This window comes from Bufo gargarizans, chromosome 2, assembly GCF_014858855.1.
Source record: "Bufo gargarizans isolate SCDJY-AF-19 chromosome 2, ASM1485885v1, whole genome shotgun sequence".
Lineage (NCBI taxonomy): Eukaryota > Metazoa > Chordata > Amphibia > Anura > Bufonidae > Bufo > Bufo gargarizans.
In genome coordinates, this window is record NC_058081.1 from 324,709,934 (window position 1) to 324,728,829 (window position 18,896).

The 18,896-nt window shown below is 41.8% G+C and overlaps 1 protein-coding gene across 1 annotated transcript; it reads right to left on the reverse strand.

Moving 5' to 3' along the window:
- Window positions 1-2,365: 2,365 nt before the first annotated feature.
- Window positions 2,366-18,819, reverse strand: TMBIM4 (transmembrane BAX inhibitor motif containing 4). Its single transcript, XM_044277249.1, is given in 8 exon segments — window positions 2,366-2,759; window positions 7,105-7,150; window positions 11,954-12,071; window positions 12,157-12,190; window positions 13,568-13,636; window positions 13,638-13,674; window positions 14,675-14,783; window positions 18,646-18,819. Coding segments are annotated over 8 exon segments (714 nt in total). The 5' UTR covers window positions 18,740-18,819; the 3' UTR covers window positions 2,366-2,552.
- Between the last annotated feature and the right edge of the window lie 77 nt (window positions 18,820-18,896).

The window sequence follows — 18,896 nt, forward strand, 5'->3', positions numbered from 1 at the left end:
TATCTAAGGAAAGCGTAATGTAGTAACAGAGAGCCTGATTACAGCAGAGTGTAATGTACTGATTAACTTAAAGGGGTAGCCTGGTTATATAAAGTTATCCCCTATCCAAGCAGTAGGCACAGGGAGAAAGCTGTCAATCAGGTGTGGAAGAGAGGGGAGAGCCTGCTACTTATTATTGTGAGGACTCCAGCACTCAGTTTCCACTAAATCTCTGTTTATTAGTTGCAGTGGGAGCCATTTCAATTTAACCAGTAAGCGACACAGTGCTGGATTCAGGGCCTCTGTCACTAATCTATGCTGCCTTAAGATAGGGCAGCAGAAACTTTAAATGGATTTTCCATCTTTTTTTTCCCCTTTTATAATTTGCACCCTAGCCTGGAATACCTGTGGAAAAATCCATACTCACCTGCTCCCTGCAGTTCTGGCTCGTTTCACTGGTCTTCCACAGAAATAGGGTCACATACACTCCTGCAGCCAATTAACTGGCCTCAGCAGTGACATGTCCCAAAGCAATAAGTGACCAGCAGTGACCTGACACTTAGGGGACACGTCACCACTGAGGTCATTCATTAGCTATAGCAGTGTATGTGACCTAAGGAGGTTTACACAGGCCGAGCTAAAGCGGAGTTTCAGGAATGAAGCATTCCTTCCTGACAGTCAGCTGCTCGTTCAGTGAAGGAGAAAGATGCATTTATATGCATCGATCCCCTTAACAGTAATGAGAACAAAGGATCGCTAATGGGATCCTAATCCTCAGATTGCGGTTTAGACAGCACGATCTGCTGCCGGAAACGATAATGTACTTGCCTGCACCAGATAGGATCAGTTGAATAACGAGTGTTTTGCTCGTTCATCGGAGAAACATTTAGATGGGCATATTCTCGGGAACGTGCGTTCACAGTAACATTCATCCCCGATAATCTGCCCGAATATCGGGCACTGTAAATCCACTGTGTGGAAGACCAGTGAATAGAGGCAAGGAGTCGAGACAAAGCAGCAGAGAACAGGAGAGAATGGATCTATCCAGAGGTATTTCCTATTTCCGGCTGGGCTGCAAAAAAAACTGGAAAACTGGAAAATCCCTTTAAAGCTGTAGGCAAAAGAAATCATCACACAGTATAACAGAATTATATATATACACAATAACACAACTAAAGGACTTCTTCAAGGACATAAAGAATCTTCATTTTAATTCTGATTATGTTAAAAAAAAAAAAAAAGCAATAACTCGGAACCTGACTGTACATGGTTTCTGCACATCTACAGAGTTTCAATTATTATAATACATTTTTCTTCCATATCAGTTAAGTGAATAACCTAACACAGTAAGGCTACTTTAACACTAGCATTAATATTTTCTGATATTGAGATCAGTCATAGGGTCTCAATACCGGAAAAAAACGCTTCAGTTTTGTCCCCATTCATTGACAATGGGGACAATATAATTCAAAAAGAAAGAAATACAGAGATGAGAGCCACACATCTAAAAATTATCAAATTTATTTATAGCAACAGACACAAAGAAAGAGTTAAAATCATTGTATACAATAAATCAAGGCCATGTGGACCAAACAAGTACACATGCCACCCTGACACACCACAAGGCCATGAACATGCCCCTACATGAATGAATATATGACAATTTAAAGTGCATAAGAATCCATCAGCAAAAAATAAGAAAACTGTAATACTTATCATTTAAAGTAGCATAGTGGTGGGGGGATGCTACCCTGAGGAAGCCAGCAGAGCCTGGCGATACGAGTTGGGCTTTTTTCCTGACCACAACGCATCCCCCCCACTATGCTACTTTAAATTATACATATTAGTTTTCTTATTTTTTGCTGATGGATTCTTATGCACTTTAAATTGTCATATATTCATTCATGTGGGGGCATGTTCATGGCCTTGTGGTGCGTCAGGGTGGCATGTGTACTTGTTTGGTCCACATGGCCTTGATTTATTGTATACAATGATTTGAACTATTTCTTTGTGGTGTCTGTTGCTATAAATAAATTTGATAATTTTTAGATGTGCGGCTCTCATCTCGGTATTCTTTTCTTTCTTTTTTAATTATATTGTGTACTACATACCGTGTGCCGGCACGCTTTCTTTAATTTGGATGTGCCCCCGTTTTCTAAAATACATCATTGTCAATGGGGACAAAACGTAACTAAACAGAACGGAATGCTGCGGTTTGCTTTCCGTTCTGGGATGCGGAGCAAAACGGGTCCGTCATGACCCACAATGCAAGTCAATGGGAACGGATCCGTTTTCTCTGACATAATAGAAAACTGATCCGTCCCCCCATTGACTTTCAATGGAGTTCATGACGGATCTGTCTTGGCTATGTTAAAGATAACACAACCGGATCCGTTCATAACAGATGCAGATGGTTGTATCATCAGTAATGGAAGCGTTTTTTTGCTGAACCCTGCCGGATTCAGCAAAAACGCTAGTGTGAAAGTAGCCCAAGCAAAAAAATGTGCAAAATAGTGAAAGTGGTAAAAATGACACACCGCAACTGGCCATTTATTACACAGGAATACCATGGCTTATTTCTTGTTAAGAGCCTCTAGTATGCGAAGCAGATGTAAGAAGAGATTGATAATATCAAGATAGAGGTTGATAGAGGCCAAGATGTGCTCCTCTGGTGACAATTTGTGCATTAGCAGATGTGTATCGTAGATGATGAAGCCACAGAAGAGCAAGGCGCCACCAGCGGCAATGACCAGTTCAATAGTCTCACTATAAAAGAAAAACTGTGAAGAGAGAATTCAGAGATTTGTTAAAATTCTTCACAAAATAACATTTTGTAACATTTATGGCATAACCACAGCTCTTGTTAACCAAACCTCTCACCACCCTCCTAATGATCTGGAATCATTCTCTAGAGCACTGTTCACAACCCCCAGCAGGTCACGTTTTCAGGATTTCCTGATATAGTTATCGTCTATACATTGGGATTTAACAAAGGTATTCATTATGTGGTATATTCTGAAATCATGACCGGCAGCTGGGCCCTGAGGACGGAAGTTAAGAAACACTGCTCTAGCGTATCCGGCCTACATGTTAACACCACCAAATAGGAGGTACTGATGACAGTATTTGAGCATCCTAGTACCCACATTGCATTTGGGTTTTAGAGATTCTCCATCGAAGGCAATTTTCAGGATAGGCTTTTCCATAAAGGTAAGTAGGCGTAGTGTCAGAAATACTGAGCAGAAAGGAATCCATGTTGCAAAGGCCTATACAAATCACATTACAGATTTGTATATGGACACTATGGTAGCCATGTTGTTTGATTGCTCTAAGGTCAAAGCGAGTTGAATTTCCCAGACAATGGCATAGAAAGTCATGAATTTTTTTAAAAACAAAACATTCTCTGGTTGTAAATGGGAGGGGGGAGGAGAAAAATAAATAAAAATAAATCAGACAGATACCATTAAGGCCTCTTTCACACGGGCGAGATTTCCGCACGGGTGCAATGCGCGAGTTGAACGCATTGCACCCGCACTGAATCTGGACCCATTCATTTCTATGGGGCTGTGCACATGAGCGGCGATTTTCACGCATCACTTGTGTGTTGCGTGAAAATCGCAGCATGCTCTATATTGTGCGTTTTTTCACGCAACGCAGGCCCCATAGAAGTGAATGGGGCTGCGTGAAAATTGCACCGCATCCGCACTTGCTTGTGGATGCGGTGCGATTTTCACGCATGGTTGCTAGGAGATGATCGGGATGGGGACCCGATCATTATTATTTTCCCTTATAACATGGTTATAAGGGAAAATAATAGCATCCCTAATACAGAATGCTTAGTAAAATAGGGATGGAGGGGTAAAAAAAATAAAAAAAATAATAAAACTCACCTCATCCAGATGTTTGCGCAGCCCGGCTTCTCTTCTGTCTTCTTATTTGAGGAATAGGACCTTTGATAACGTCACTGCACTCATCACATGGTCCATCACATGATCTTTTACCATGGTGATGGATCATGTGATGAGCGCAGTGACGTCACCACAGGTCCTTTTCCTCTTGTCATCAAAGAAGACAGAAGAGAAGCCGGGCTGCGCAAACAAGTGGATGAGTTGAGTTAAATAATTTATAATTATTTTTTTAACCCCTCCATCCCTATTTTACCAAGCATTCTGTTTTAAGAATGCCATTATTTCCCCTTATAACCATGTTATAAGGGAAAATAATAAAATCTACACAACACCCGTGTGAACCCAGCCTAAGATGTTTCATGCCTTTAGAGAGATAACAGGACTGAAATGTCTAAAGATTTTTTTGGTCAATAAATAGAAGGAATATAACTTTAATATTCATTGTAATAATCGAAGTAGCTATGATGTGATTGTATTGTTTTTCAGAGCAGTATAAACATTCTGACAGTAGATTCATAGAGGGAGAAATTGCCATGGAACTGTTAAGAGGAGACTGTGTAAATCAGGCCTTCATGGTAGAATATCTGCTAGGAAACCACTGCTAAGGACAGGAAACAAGCAGAAGAGACTTGTTTGGGCTAAAGATCACAAGGAATGGACATTAGACCAGTGGAAATTTGTGCTTTGGTCTGATGAGTCCAAATTTGAGATCTTTGGTTCCAACCACTGTGTCTTTGTGTGACGCAGAAAAGGTGAACGGGTGGACTCTACATGCCTAGTTCCCACCGTGAAGCATGGAGGAGGTGTGATGGTGTGGGGGTGCTTTGCTGGTGACACTGTTGGGGATTTATTCAAAATTGAAGGCATGCTGAACCAGCATGGCTACCACGGCATCTTGCAGCGGCATGCTATTCCATCCGGTTTGCGTTTAGTTGGACCATCATTTATTTTTCAACAGGACAATGACCCCAAACACACCTCCAGGCTGTGTAAGGGCTATTTGACCATGAAGGAGAGTAATGGGGTGCTGCGCCAGATGACCTGGCCTCCACAGTCACCGGACCTGAACCCAATCGAGATGGTTTGGGGTGAGCTGGACCGCAGAGTGAAGGCAAAAGGGCCAACAAGTGCTAAGCATCTCTGGGAACTCCTTCAAGACTGTTGGAAGACCATTTCTGGTGACTACCTCTTGAAGCTCATCAAGAGAATGTCAAGAGTATGCAAAGCAGTAATCAAAGCAAAAGGTGGCTACTTTGAAGAACCTAGAATATGACATATTTTCAGTTGTTTCACACTTTTTTGTTATGTATATGATTCCACATGTGTTAATTCATAGTTTTGATGCCTTCAGTGTGAATCTACAAATTTAATAGTCATGAAAATAAAGAAAACTCTTTGAATGAGAAGGTGTGTCCAAACTTTTATATATAAGTTTCCTATATTCATGTTCTCAACCCATTTACTCCAATTACCATATACATAAAGAGATAAAGTGGTTAACCTTGCTTAACACTGAAAAATGTAGCAGATGCCTTTCACCACTGCCAGCTACCTAGTGTGTCACTATTACAAGTAATTTAAATACAGAATGAATAAAAGGAAACTATTTCAGCTGTTAAAATAGTCATTCAATAGTATCCATATATAGGGAATAATAATAATAGTTTTTATACAGTGCTTTAGAATCAGGGGGTTCATGAACAAAACAGAATAATAAGTATCATAGCAGCAAACAAGTCAACAATTAAAACAAGAGGAATGAGGGCCCTGCTCACAATCTATGAGAGGCCCCTAGTTGTTTATCAAAACTGTCAGACAGCAGTCCATGTTGCCCATAGCAACCAGAATTTAGTATAATCTGCAGGCAGCAGGTTATAGAGAAGGAGGAGCAGAGTAGATAAAAATTGCGGTCCCCAGTGAACGGAACAGCCGCACTACGGCCGTGTGCATGAGGCAAAAGTGTGTATAGAGAGATGTTTTTCACTCACTGCCTTCCTGGAGCCATAATTGTTTTATTTTTTAGTTCATATAGCCAGAGCAAGTTGTACTTTCTAATGGCAAAATTTTATATTGCACACAATACAATATTTATGTATAATATAAAAATCCAAATGGAGTGAAATTGGAAAAAATAAAAATAAAAAGGCAATTCACCACAGTTTTTATAGCGTTCCTTAAAGGGAACCTGTCACCAGGATTTTGTGTATAGAGCTGAGGACATGGGTTGCTAGATGGCCGCTAGCACATCTGCAATACCCAGTCCCTATAGCTCTGTGTGCTTTTATGGTGTAAAAAAATAAAAAAAAGGTTTGATACATATGCAAATTAACCTGAGATGAGTCCTGTATATGAGATGAGTCAGGAACAGGACTCATCTCAGGTTAATTTGCATATGTATCAAATCGTTTATTTTTTACACAATAAAAGCACACAGAGCTATGGGGACTGGGTATTGCGGATGTGCTAGCGGCCATCTAGCAACCCATGTCCTCAGCTCTATACGCAAAATCCCGGTGACATGTTATATTTACCACTTAAAGGGAACCTAACATGTTACCTTCATTCTCTGCGATACCACATCTGTATAATTTTTCTTGTGTTCTAATACTCAAAATAAATAAATAAAAACTTTGGAAGTTTCAATGTTTACGGAGCCTGTGTGAGGGCTCATTTTTTGCGGGTCAATCTTTAAAAAGCCAACAACTGCCGTACATGTACAACGGATGTCGGGAAGGGGTTAAACATCACAGTGACTGGTTGCTATGGGTAACAAGGTGAGTTTTTCTGACAGTTTTGATAAAAGAGACCCAACACTAATACCTAGAGATGTTTATATCGCCCTGTTGGATAAAAGTGCATTCTGAACAGGCCCCAAGAGTATATGCATTGTCAGAGTACTTATTTTCATTAGTTTTATGAGTATGTTTAGATTAACTAGTTCATTAGTGCCAAGACAAGATTTTGTTTTAGAGTGGGCCCACAAGCTATACAGAACATGTCCACTTTATATTACGTTGTAAACCCTGCTACTATTATTGCACATAAACAATTGCACCAATAAGAACCATAACTCTCATAACCAGATAGGATATATCAAATATATCATAACCAGCCCCCCATCCCTAAAATATAACAAGGATGATCTAGAGATGATGCATATGAGGGCATTTGGACAGACATACAAAAATAGTTTTATTCCAGTGACTGATATACCTACCCTTAGAAATCCAGCAATGATCAAGATCCACAAACCAGCAAAAAGCCTGTAAAAGAAATTGCATACAATTTATTCTGGTTAGTTGTATAAAATTTACCGTCCTACACAACTATATTGAAATTAAAAGCTATGAACACCTTTGGGGCAATTTTACTCATTTTGGGCTAAAAATATTTTTTTCAAATTTGTCATACAGGGATGAGTTTCAGCCTAGCAGCAGAGAATCTTAGCTTCAGTTTTGCTTCGAGCCCAGTAATGTCGCTGTCCTGACGGCTATGTATAGCACTTATCTGTGAACTCCTGAGAGCTCATCTGCTCATGAACACTCCCAAGAAGTGCTAGAAACTCTTTTGATTCCATCTTCCAGGAGCCATAACTTTAACTTTTCTATTCACATTTCCATGAGTTTTTTGCGGGACAAGTTGTACTTTCTAATGCCACCATTTAACCCCTTAAGGACTTATGACGTACCGGTGCGGCATGTTTCCCGAGTCCTTAAGGACCCATGACGTAACGGTACGTCATAACTTTAAAACTAGATTGCGGCGTGGCAGGGGTAATAGGAACAGGATGTCCGCTGAAATCATTCAGCGGTCATCCTGTCAACCGCTGAAGGGGTCATCGGCGATCGCCGCAAACCGCAGGTCAATGCAGACCTGCGATTTGCAGCTTTACCTGAGGTTTGCGGCGGCGATAGGCGCTGCCATCGGGTCCCCATGTGGCTGTAGGGGGGACCCGATGGCATGGAAGGCAGTGCGATGCCTTCCTGTGACATGCCGGTGGGATCCAGCCCCATGATCTCACAGGCCGGAAGCTGTATGAGTAATACACACAGTATTACTCATACAGACAATGCTTTCCAATACAGAAGTATTGGAATGCATTGTGAAGGGGATTAGACCCCCAAAAGTTCAAGTCCCAAAGTGGGACAAAAAAAAAAAAAGTGAAAAAAATAAAATAAGTTTCCCCCCCCCGCCCCCAAAAATTAAACGCTTCAAGTAAAAATAAACAAAAACGTCATTTTCCCCAAATAAAGTAAAAAAAAAAAACTAAAAAGAAACAAAAACAAAAAGTATACATATTAGGTATCACCGCGTCCGTATCGATCAGCTCTATAAAAATATCACATGACCTAACCCCTGAGATGAACACAGTAAAAAATAAAAACTGCACTAAAACAATTTTTTGTCACCTTAATAGGTGTAATAGCAAGCGATCAAAAAGTCACACACCCCCCAAAATAGTGCCAATAAAACACAAAATAGTGCCAATAAATCATCTCATCCCGCAAAAATCATACCCTACCCAAGGTAATCGCACAAAAACTGAAAATTATGGCTCTCAGTCTATGGAAACACTAAAACATGATTTATTTTTTTTGCTTCAAAAATGAAATCATTGTGTAAAACTTACATAAATAAAAATAAATAAAAAAGTATACATATTAGGTATCACAGCATCCGTGACAACCTGGTCTATAAAAATATCACATGATCTAACCTGTCAGATGAATGTTGTAAATAACAAAAAATAAAAACGGTGCCAAAACAGCTATTTCTTGTTACCTTGCCTCACAAAAAGTGTAATATAGAGCAACCAAAAATCATATGTACCCTAAACTAGTACCAACCAGTCCAGCAAAACCTTCCTTTCAAAAACCGTATGGCATTAATTTCCTTCTGCGCCCTGCCGTGTGCCCATACAGCGGTTTACAACCACATATGAGGTGTTTCTGTAAACTACAGGATCAGGGCCATAAATAATGAGTTTTGTTTGGCTGTTAACCCTTGCTTTGTAACTGGAAAAAAATTATTAAAATGAAAAATATGCCAAAAAAGTGAAATTTTGAAATTGTATCTTTATTTTCCATTAATTCTTGCTGAACACCTAAAGGGTTAACAAAGTTTGTAAAATCAGTTTTGTATACCTTGAGGGGTGTAGTTTATAGAATGGGGTCAGTTTTGGCTGGTTTCTATTATATAAGCCTCACGAAGTGACTTCAGACCTGAACTGGTCCTTAAAAATTGGGTTTTTGAAAATTTCTGAAAAATGCCAAGATTTGCTTCTAAACTTCTAAGCCTTGTAACATCCCTAAAAAATAAAATATAATTCCCAAAATGATCCAAACATGAAGTAGACATATGGGGAATGTAAAGCAATAACTTTTAAAGTTATCAGCACTTAAAGCGACACTGGTCAGATTTGCAAAAAATGGCCAAGACCTTAAGGTGAAATAGGGTAGAGTCCTTAAGGGGTTAATATGCCATACAATTTAGTGGGAAGCAGGAAAAAATAAATAAAAAATTACTAATATAGTAAAATCAAAGAAGGCTGCATTATAAAGAAACCAGAAATCTGAGAAAAGGTGATAGAGAACTGTATAAAATTAAATGGAAATGAGCCAAATTATTAACACAGCTAAACATCAAAAGAAGAAATTGCCAAGTCTATTAAGAAGGGGGATAAAACCTTCTTCAGGCCATTTGTGACCAGAAGACAAAAAATTTGGGATTACAAAAATTCCAAATTGGCAAAGGCACTATATTGATGGGGACAAGGCTGTCACTGGCTATTTGAATAGTTTGTTTTCGTTCAGTGTTATCAGAAGACTGCTTTCAAAATCGGAACTTGTATGGTCAAGACATTACCACTAGCTGTAAGGGCTCAGCCCCAGTGTTTTTAGAGGCTGATTTTATGGGTAAATTGGCACATTAAAAGTCTAACAAGGCAATGGGTCCAGATGGCACCCACTCCAAAGTCCTTACAAAACTCCTGTATGTGGTTGCTGCTTCTCTTACTGATTTGTTTAACCAATCCCTCCTAATAGGGGATGTTCCTGAAGACTAAAGAGTGGCCAGTGTTGTACCTAGCCACGAGAGTAACTGATAAGAAGGTGGAAACTAGTAGATAGAAGATAGTAGACCATCTAAAAACTAGCAACAAGGGGGCAAAAGATGGTTGGGATATTGACAGTAAGTGAATTTTAAACATGCCAGGGATAAACAAATGTCTGTAGGCTAAGTAAAAATAAAAGGGCAGACTAGATGGACCATGTAATCTTTTTCTGCTCTTAATCTTCTAGGTCTCTACTTATATGGTCTCTAGCCATATTCTTATCAGTTTGATAAGAGTTTCAGCTATAATGAGTGTTTATGAGCTGTCAGGATTTCAGCGATAAGGGCTATCTATACACAGTCGTCAGAACGGCAACATGACGGGTTCAATGTGAAATTAAGATACAAAAACTGTTAAATAAGCTTTATAAAGACCAACTGAAAACATGATTTTAGTCCAAAATGAGTAATATCAAAGCATAAATTGCCGTGAAAGTGTTCATAGCCTTTAAAATGGCATTCGCAACAAAAAAATAAATATATATCTCCAGATGATGAGGATACACTGGAGAAAAAATACTGACCCCATGATTATCACCAAACAGAAGAGCTAGAATATAAAGAGATTTCCTCCTAATCTGTCCCCTATCCTGACATGTCTGTATAGCAAACTACTTGCATTCTGCATGTAAAACCAGTTCCGGAGCATATAATCCTATGACTCTGATGTGCCATTCCTCTATTATCCCCACTAGATATTAATGAGTGAATTGCCAGCAGTCTGCAATAAAGGTCCATCTAGGTGTTGCCAGTTGGGAGGTTTCCCTGCACAATCTGACACTATCCAATCACTGCTCCAGTGTCAGACTGCAGGGACACACAGCCCTAACTGGTAACACCCATCTGGACCTTTGTGGCAGACTGCAGGCAATTTATTAATAAACTTTTAGTTGGAATAAAAAGGAATGACAAAATGTAAAGATGAAATGATGCTCCAGATTTGTTATTACACAGAGATTTCACAGAGAATACAAGCCGTTACTAAAACAGACATGTCCAGAGGTGACAGGTCCTCTATAAGACCAATGCTGTGTTAAAAAGGACCTTTCATCGGTCCAGACATTGTGAACTAAGTATCATGATCTGTACAGCGGCGCCCAGGGATCTCACTGCACTTACTATTATCCCCCTGGGCGCCGCTCCGTTCTCCTGCCATGTCCTCCGGTATGTTCAGTCACTTGGTTATAGTAGGAGGAGACTGCCCTTGTTCTCCTGGGCGTCTCCTTCTCCTAGGCTGTAGCGCTGGCCAATCGCAGCGCAGAGCTCACAGCCTGGGAGAAAAAAAAAAAAACCTCCCAGGCTGTGAGCTCTGCGCTGCGATTGGCAAGCGCTACAGCATGGGAGAAGGAGATGCCCAGCAGAACAAGTCCCCTAAGTCTCTGCCTACTATAACCAAGTGACCTGGGCGCCGCTGTATATGTCATGATACTTAGTTCACAATGTTTGGACCGATGAAAGGTCTTCTTTAAGTAGTGTCAAATTTTGTGCTATAATATAAAAAATGCTTAAACCGGATTAAAGAGGACCTTTCACCTGGAAAAACATTGTGAACTAAGTATCCTGACATATACAGCGGCGCCCAGGGATCTCCCTGCACTTACTATTATCCCTGGGCGCCGCTACGTTCTCCCGTTATGTCCTCCGGTATCTTCACTCAGTAGGTTATAGTAGGCGGAGTCTGCCCTTGTTCTGCTGGGCGTCTCCTTCTCCTAGGCTGTAGCGCTGACCAATCGCAGCGCAGAGCTCACAGCCTGGGAGTTTTTTTTCTCTCTCAGGCTGTGAGCTGTGCGCTGTGCGCTGCGATTGGCCAGCGCTACAGCCTAAGAGGAGGAGACACCCAGCAGAACAAGGGCAGTTTCCGCCTACTATAACCTACTGAGCGAAGATACCGGAGGACATAACGGGAGAACTATTGATACACATACACACATTACTATGGCAGCAAACATACGTACCCAGCTCCAAACTTGCTGAAGTCTCGCTTTGACTGGAATGTGTATGCAGTGAGACCAAGGAAGACAAAGGTTGTCAATATAAAAGCTTGAAGCACAACAGCCACGTCATAGAATGTCACTAGGAATGAAGGACAAGAAGGTATAATAAACACACAGTACCGCATGGCCACTGCTAATGGTATTAGAAGGAAAAGTACAGTTACCTGCAATACCAACTGTTATGGCCTCCAAGAAAGTCTGCAAACAAAAAAATAATTGCCATCAACTTGTATGTACCACAGAGGTTTTCAGAATTGTGCATGATCCAAGATTAGAAAAAACACAGCCGATTTCTTCCAAGCACAGCACCACGGGTCATGTGTGGTATTGCAGGAATCATGGACAGATGTGGTGCTGTTTCAGGAAGGAATCAGCTATGTTTTTCTAACCCTGGACAACCCCTTTAAGCCTCAAAGGAAAGGTAGGCTCTACTGTTCACCCCCAGCTTTCTGGTGCTGGCCACGACAATCATTGCACTTAAGTCCTCCTATTTTTTTCTTGGAAACACCGCAACCGATCAAAAGGATCAACCCGACCAGGCAGTAAGAGTTGATCCTGCCAGGCTGATGCTCTTTAAAGTGGTATTCCGGTTGTCTGAAGTTATCCGCTATCCACAGGATAGGGGATACCTATTAGATCGATGGGAATCCTACTACTGGGACTCCCACCAAATACAAGGACCCCTGAAATGAATGGAGCGCCCAATTGAGTGTGCACGCTGCTGCTGCTCTATTCATTTCTATGGGAGTTCCGAAGACAGAAAAGTACAGCGCTCGGCTTTTTCTGGAACTCCCATAGAAAAGAACCAAAAGTGGCAGGCAGTCCACACCGATCTAATGGTTATACCCTATCCTGTAAACAGCGGATAACTTCACACAACTTTAAGAAGGACAAGGGGTGTGCAAATGCGGACCACAACTACTGACCCACATGACTAATGTACTTTAGATCACAAAACAGAACAATCACTACATATGAATAGTCACTGTATGGCGATGGATGATAAGAAGAGCGCTACATGCTGAGCCATTTTAGTCGCTAAAGGTGACGGAAACACAACATGTAGGCTCACAATGAAAAGGGTGAACAAACTTAATTTCAATCATAATTTCTTTACATGTTCTTATATAATAGTGAATAACAGGCATTCCTAATTTATGAGGACAAATCCTAAACCAACAAATCTCATCCCTCATCTGAAGACTTTGATGTACTTCTTACATCTGACCACACATTAGCTGGTTTTACTTTGCCTGAACTTGACATTTAGGTTCCTGTATGTGTAATAGTAGATTGCGTGTGCTTCAGTATCGTACGTCACTGCAAGCACCACGTTGATCTCTCTACTGTAGATGACCGCATCTTTTAAAGACAACTCCATCGGAAACTACTTGGATAATTTCCACCCAGCGTATATGAACCTCAAGGCTGGAGCACCTGCAGTACTTTACTTAGACAGGTCCAGCATGGCCTGAAAATTGCGAATAATACAACAACCCTCAACAACATACTGAATTTAGACCTGCTCCATGTACACCTATAGTTAGACAAGTATGTAGAATAAAACATGCTCACAAATCCAAACAGGAGGTACAGGTTCACAGGATGCTGGTGTCTGTAAATCATCAGGGCAATAATTGTACCCTAGGGAGCCGAGGGCAGAGAACATAAGCAAACCAGGGCTGGAAAAACAAGAGAAAAGTCAGTTACTTCATTGGCCACAAAGATAAATTAACCCTTCGGTTTATTGACATAGAAACCTTGCAGATGTCCCTGACTGAACAGTATGAGGGTCAAGCTGCACTTGAGCTGTATGCTTGGCTAATACATCTAAAGGCTCCCATACACATTAGGCAATTGTCGGTGAACCAACAGCTCTTGGCGTCACTGGCTTAACAATATTTTTATGCGGCACTCCTGACGGATGTCGGAGGAAAAAAGGATCGGCTGAGGTGAATTTCAATCCTCTTGCACTCAATGGAGCTAAGTTGCAACGATAGGTGTCTGGCAGTGGCTTTCTCCTCTCCCCCCATTGAAAAGACATGGACGCTCCCCTATATGTGTATAGGGGAGTCAAGACAGCTATTTGGGGTTCTCCAGCTTTGAAACAATTTTTAGCAGCCCCTTTCCCCCTCACCAGAACTATGGAGGGAGGCATATTTACCTGTTCCCACTACATGAGTTCACCGTGCTCCGGTTTCAAGCTTGTCAACTTCTGGAGTGGACAGGGGTAACGTATGCCACTGCAGCAGTGATGTGCCCCCAACCCCCATCCACTCAAAAAAGTTGGAAAGCAAGGAACCGGAGTGTGGCGAATTGAAGGAGTCGGAACGAAGTGTCGGGGAGCAGGTAAGTATGCCTCTCTCCGCAGGTCTGGTGAGAAGGGGGCCAGAAATTTGGCATAAGCGTTCTTTTGTTATACATGTAGCTGGTACATGGCGGCGTAATGTTTTTAATGTCATCTGCCATGCATATGTTCTGTGGCACTGAACACCAAGGGGTGGTTATTTTGGTTACGTTTTTTTGGACAGAACAAAGAAAGATCGGCATCGTGCACTATAGATCAATACGAAAACCTGTCCAAGAAACGATGGAGAATTGTCCACAATGACTTTTCATTGTACAATGGCAAACTGGCATGTGGGCAATAGAACAATCCGTTAAGCACAGATCTAAACCCACCTTTCATGGACAAATGACCGGATAGCTTCAAAATAAAGGAAAACTCCAGCTGTGATGGTGGTCAAAAGAACTTGTACTGTCAATATACTGTAGACCTTCCGGAGGAAATCTGTGTCAGAAAAAGAGAAAAACTCATAAGAGGAGGAGCATGTCCTTCAAAAGGCTCTGATCACACCTGCGTTAGCAATTCTATTTTTCCGTTTTATCATAGGAACAGAATTATGGATTGTGGTGGATCTGTCACATGACGGGGCACCAAAGGAGCCCCATGGCCTTGCTGACTTATAATGGGGTTAGGGGTGGGCGATTTGGCGTGTTAAACTTTTTTTTTTTTTTAGGGAACCTGTCACCGGGATTTTGGGTATATAGCTGAGGACATGGGTTGCTAGATGGCTGCTAGCACATCCGCAATACCCAGTCCCCATAGCTCTGTGTGCTTTTATTTGGAAAAACAAAAAACAATTTGATACATATGCAAATTAACCTGACATGAGTCCTGTACGTGAGATGAGTCAGGGACAGGACTCATCTCAGGTTAATTTGCATATGTATCAAATCGTTTTTTTTTACACAATAAAAGCACACAGAGCTATGGGGACTGGGTATTGCGGATGTGCTAGCGGCCATCTAGCAACCCATGTCCTCAGCTCTATACACAAAATCCCGATGACAGGTTCCCTTTAATAACCATTAGCCTCCTTAGGGGCTAGAACCCTTGTCCTATTCACCCTAATAGATCTCTATCAGGGTGAATAGGACTTCACACTCTCCCTGCTGCCCTGTGCATAGTGCACACAGAAGCAGGGAGCCGACTATGGCAGCCAAGGCTTCAGCAGCGTCCTGGCCCTGGGGCCACTGCCACCAATGATTTAATAGCGTGGAGGGGGCCGCAATTAATATAATACTTAGAGGGGGAGTAGAAGGGAGGGGCTGTGGCCACTGCGCCACCAATGAATATAGTTAATATAGAACCAAAACAAGAAAGAGGCCTCATTTATGAGATCATAGTCGAGGGCAAGCAAGAAAACCAACTATATAAACCTAAAGTGTCGTTCAACAAACAACAAATGGATGCCCAATATATTAAAAATATATATTTTATTTTATAATAATAGACAATACATGATAATTAGAATATTAGGGATAACAAAAAAGAAATTTAAAGAGTCAGCAGAAGAACTCCGGATGCCGCAGTCCCCCGGCAGGCACAGCTGACGAAGCTGAGGCGAAACGCCCGTCGGGGTCCTTTGCCTGTCCTGTGCCTGCTGTCTCTGCCCTCCACCATGTCTCAGGGTATGCTGTGATTTTCCATCTGATACTGAAGGTTGAGGTTTTTTGCTTACAGCTCTCTAGTTAGTCTGGCTTATGGGGTCTCATTTATGTATTTATTTTGAGTATCCCATATGGGCATTATTTTTTGTCCATGTCCTTATTTGTGATATATTAGGGTCCAGCGCTTGTACCTCATCCTGCAGCTACACACTTAGGTGATGATCACAGGTAGTATTACTTTCTAGGGTTTATGTATTACATAACCCCTTCCTTTCTGTGAATCACCATATTGCGTATTTTATACATGCCCTACATGTGCTCTATCTTGTGGTGGGTTATTGAGACACCGGCCGGGGGACTGCGGCATCCGGAGTTTTTCTGCTGACTCTTTAAATTTCTTTTATGTTATCCCTAATATTCTAATTATCATGTATTGTCTATTATTATGAAATAAAATATATATTTTTAATATATTGGGCATCCATTTGTTGTTTGTTGAACAACACTTTAGGTGAATATAGTTAATATGCCTGAATACAAACATAGCCTGCATGCGCCGGCCATATCCCATAACCGGCCTCTATTACTATGCGCCGTGATAGAGGCCGGGTATGGGATATGGCCGGCATATGCAGGCTATGTTTGTATTCAGGCATATTAACTATATTCATTGGTGGCGCAGTGGCCACAGTCCCTCCCCTCCTCCTCTTTGTTCTCATTGGTGGTGCAGCGGCCACAGTCTTTCCTCCTACTCTCTTATCTCATTCATGGCATGCACTTTCCATTCATTTCTATGGGAGTTCCAAGTCCCAAGGAAGTGAAGCTCTGCCACCTTCTCCATTCACCGCTATGGGACTGCCGGAAATAGCCGAGCCAGAGCTCCGTGATTTTCAGACCTCCCACAGCAGTAAATGGAGGGTGGCCGTGTTGTGCTTTGGGGATTACATACGCATAGCTATGGATTCATGGAGGCGTTAGGCGTGGTTAGCTAAAGGTCTACAGCCCCGTTTACATGTTTGGCATGTTTAGAGAGCCGAATTTGTCACAGACTCTGCACCAAAAGCCACACAGAACCTTCCTAATGTTTCCTAATGGGAGGCCATGGTTTACAGCTGTGACAAGAAAGGACATGCCCTTTGTTGGCGCTATGGTGGCTATTAACCCCGATCGCATAAACGGTAGCGTTACCTCCAACTGAAAACAATGAGAGATGACATCTGCACGCTGCTGGGGCCTTTTTCGCACTGAAATTGCAGCAAATTCTGCTGTCAAAAATGACATGTGAACATCCCCTAAGGCTTGTTTCAGACAAAAAAAGTCCTGTGTGGAAATCACGCTCCCCATTAGACTGATTGTAATGCTGTGTGTCTCTGCATGACTTGTGGCTACTGAATTATACTGACATAATGCTGTCAGTATAAGGGCTCATGCACACAACCATGTTTTTTTGTCACTTCAATAGGGGCGCAAAAGATGCGGAGAGCACACAGTGTGCTGTCGGCATCCATTTGTCTGTTCCATGGCACCCACAAAAATATAGAATGTCCTATACTTGTCCATTTTATGGACAAGGATAGGACAGTTCTATAGATGGAAGGACATTTCCTTCCACAAAATGTGGAACGCACACGGCCAGTATCCGTGTTTTGCGGACCACAAAAACAGCATTATAAATCATTAGAATGCCGTGCGCTCACAGAGCGTGATTCTTGCAAAGGACACGCTCCTCTGAAACAGGCGCCTTAGGGAGACGAGACATTGCTTTTTTAGGTCTCTGAAATCTGTGTAAAGATGGAGTAAGACAGAAAGTGTTAAAGGGAACCTGTCACCAGGATTTTGTGTATAGAGCTGAGGACATGGGTTGCTAGATGGCCGCTAGCACATCTGCAATTTCCAGCCCCCATAGCTCTGTGTGCTTTTATTGTGTAAAAAAAAAAAAAACTGATTTGATACATATGCAAATTAACCCGAGATGAGTCCTGTCCCTGACTCATCTCACATACAGGACTCATCTCAGGTTAATTTGTATATGTATCAAATCAGTTTGTTTTTTTACACAATAAAAGCACACAGAGCTATGGGGACTGGGTATTGCGGATGTGCTAGCGTCCATCTAACAACCCATGTCCTCAGCTCTATACACAAAATCCCGGTGACAGGTTCCAAAAAGCCCCAAAAAACATGCATATGGAAAAACTGCTAGTAGTTAGGGATAAGCGAACTTGTGTTTTCAGGTTTGACGTACAAGGTTCAGGTCATCTAAGAATTCCATAATTTATGGTGCGTGGTAGCGGAATTCTGAGATAACCCGACCCCTGTACGCCGAACTATGCTGTTATCAGTCATGCGGTCGCCGTTTACAAAACCGTGAGCACAGCAAGAAACAACATGTCTTTTCTTGGTGCAATGTCCGGACAGACACCTCAGGGGACCGTGGTGCTTGTGGTTTAGGGCTACTGAATGGGGCTAAACTACAAGTGGGTCCACAGAATTCACACTGAAAAAGAAAACCAATTACGTGGGTTTTGATTTTGCTAAATCTACCTGTGTGAATGGGGCTGTAATGCAAAAAATATATAATAATTAAAAAAAAAATCCACCTGTGGGTCTAATATACAAGCAAAGATGACTAAATGACCAAACCCTGTGGAGCAGGAAAGACAGCTGCGCACTCAGCTCACTGACACTGAGCCTCTTACCCATTCGGATATGAATACTGGCTGAAGCCACATTGGTCCCGTAGTTAAAATCATCCTCAATGGAGGACCGGGGGTAGAGATCCTTAGCCGCCATTATCACCAAGACAAGCGTCAGTCACACTGCTTCCGTGAAACTTCCCGATTACTGTGCCTACCGAGGGGTTGTGCTCACCGATGACGTAGAGCGCGTCCTCCTGACTGGAGCATTACAGACATGTGACCTCTAGAAGGCTGAATATACAAGAGATGGT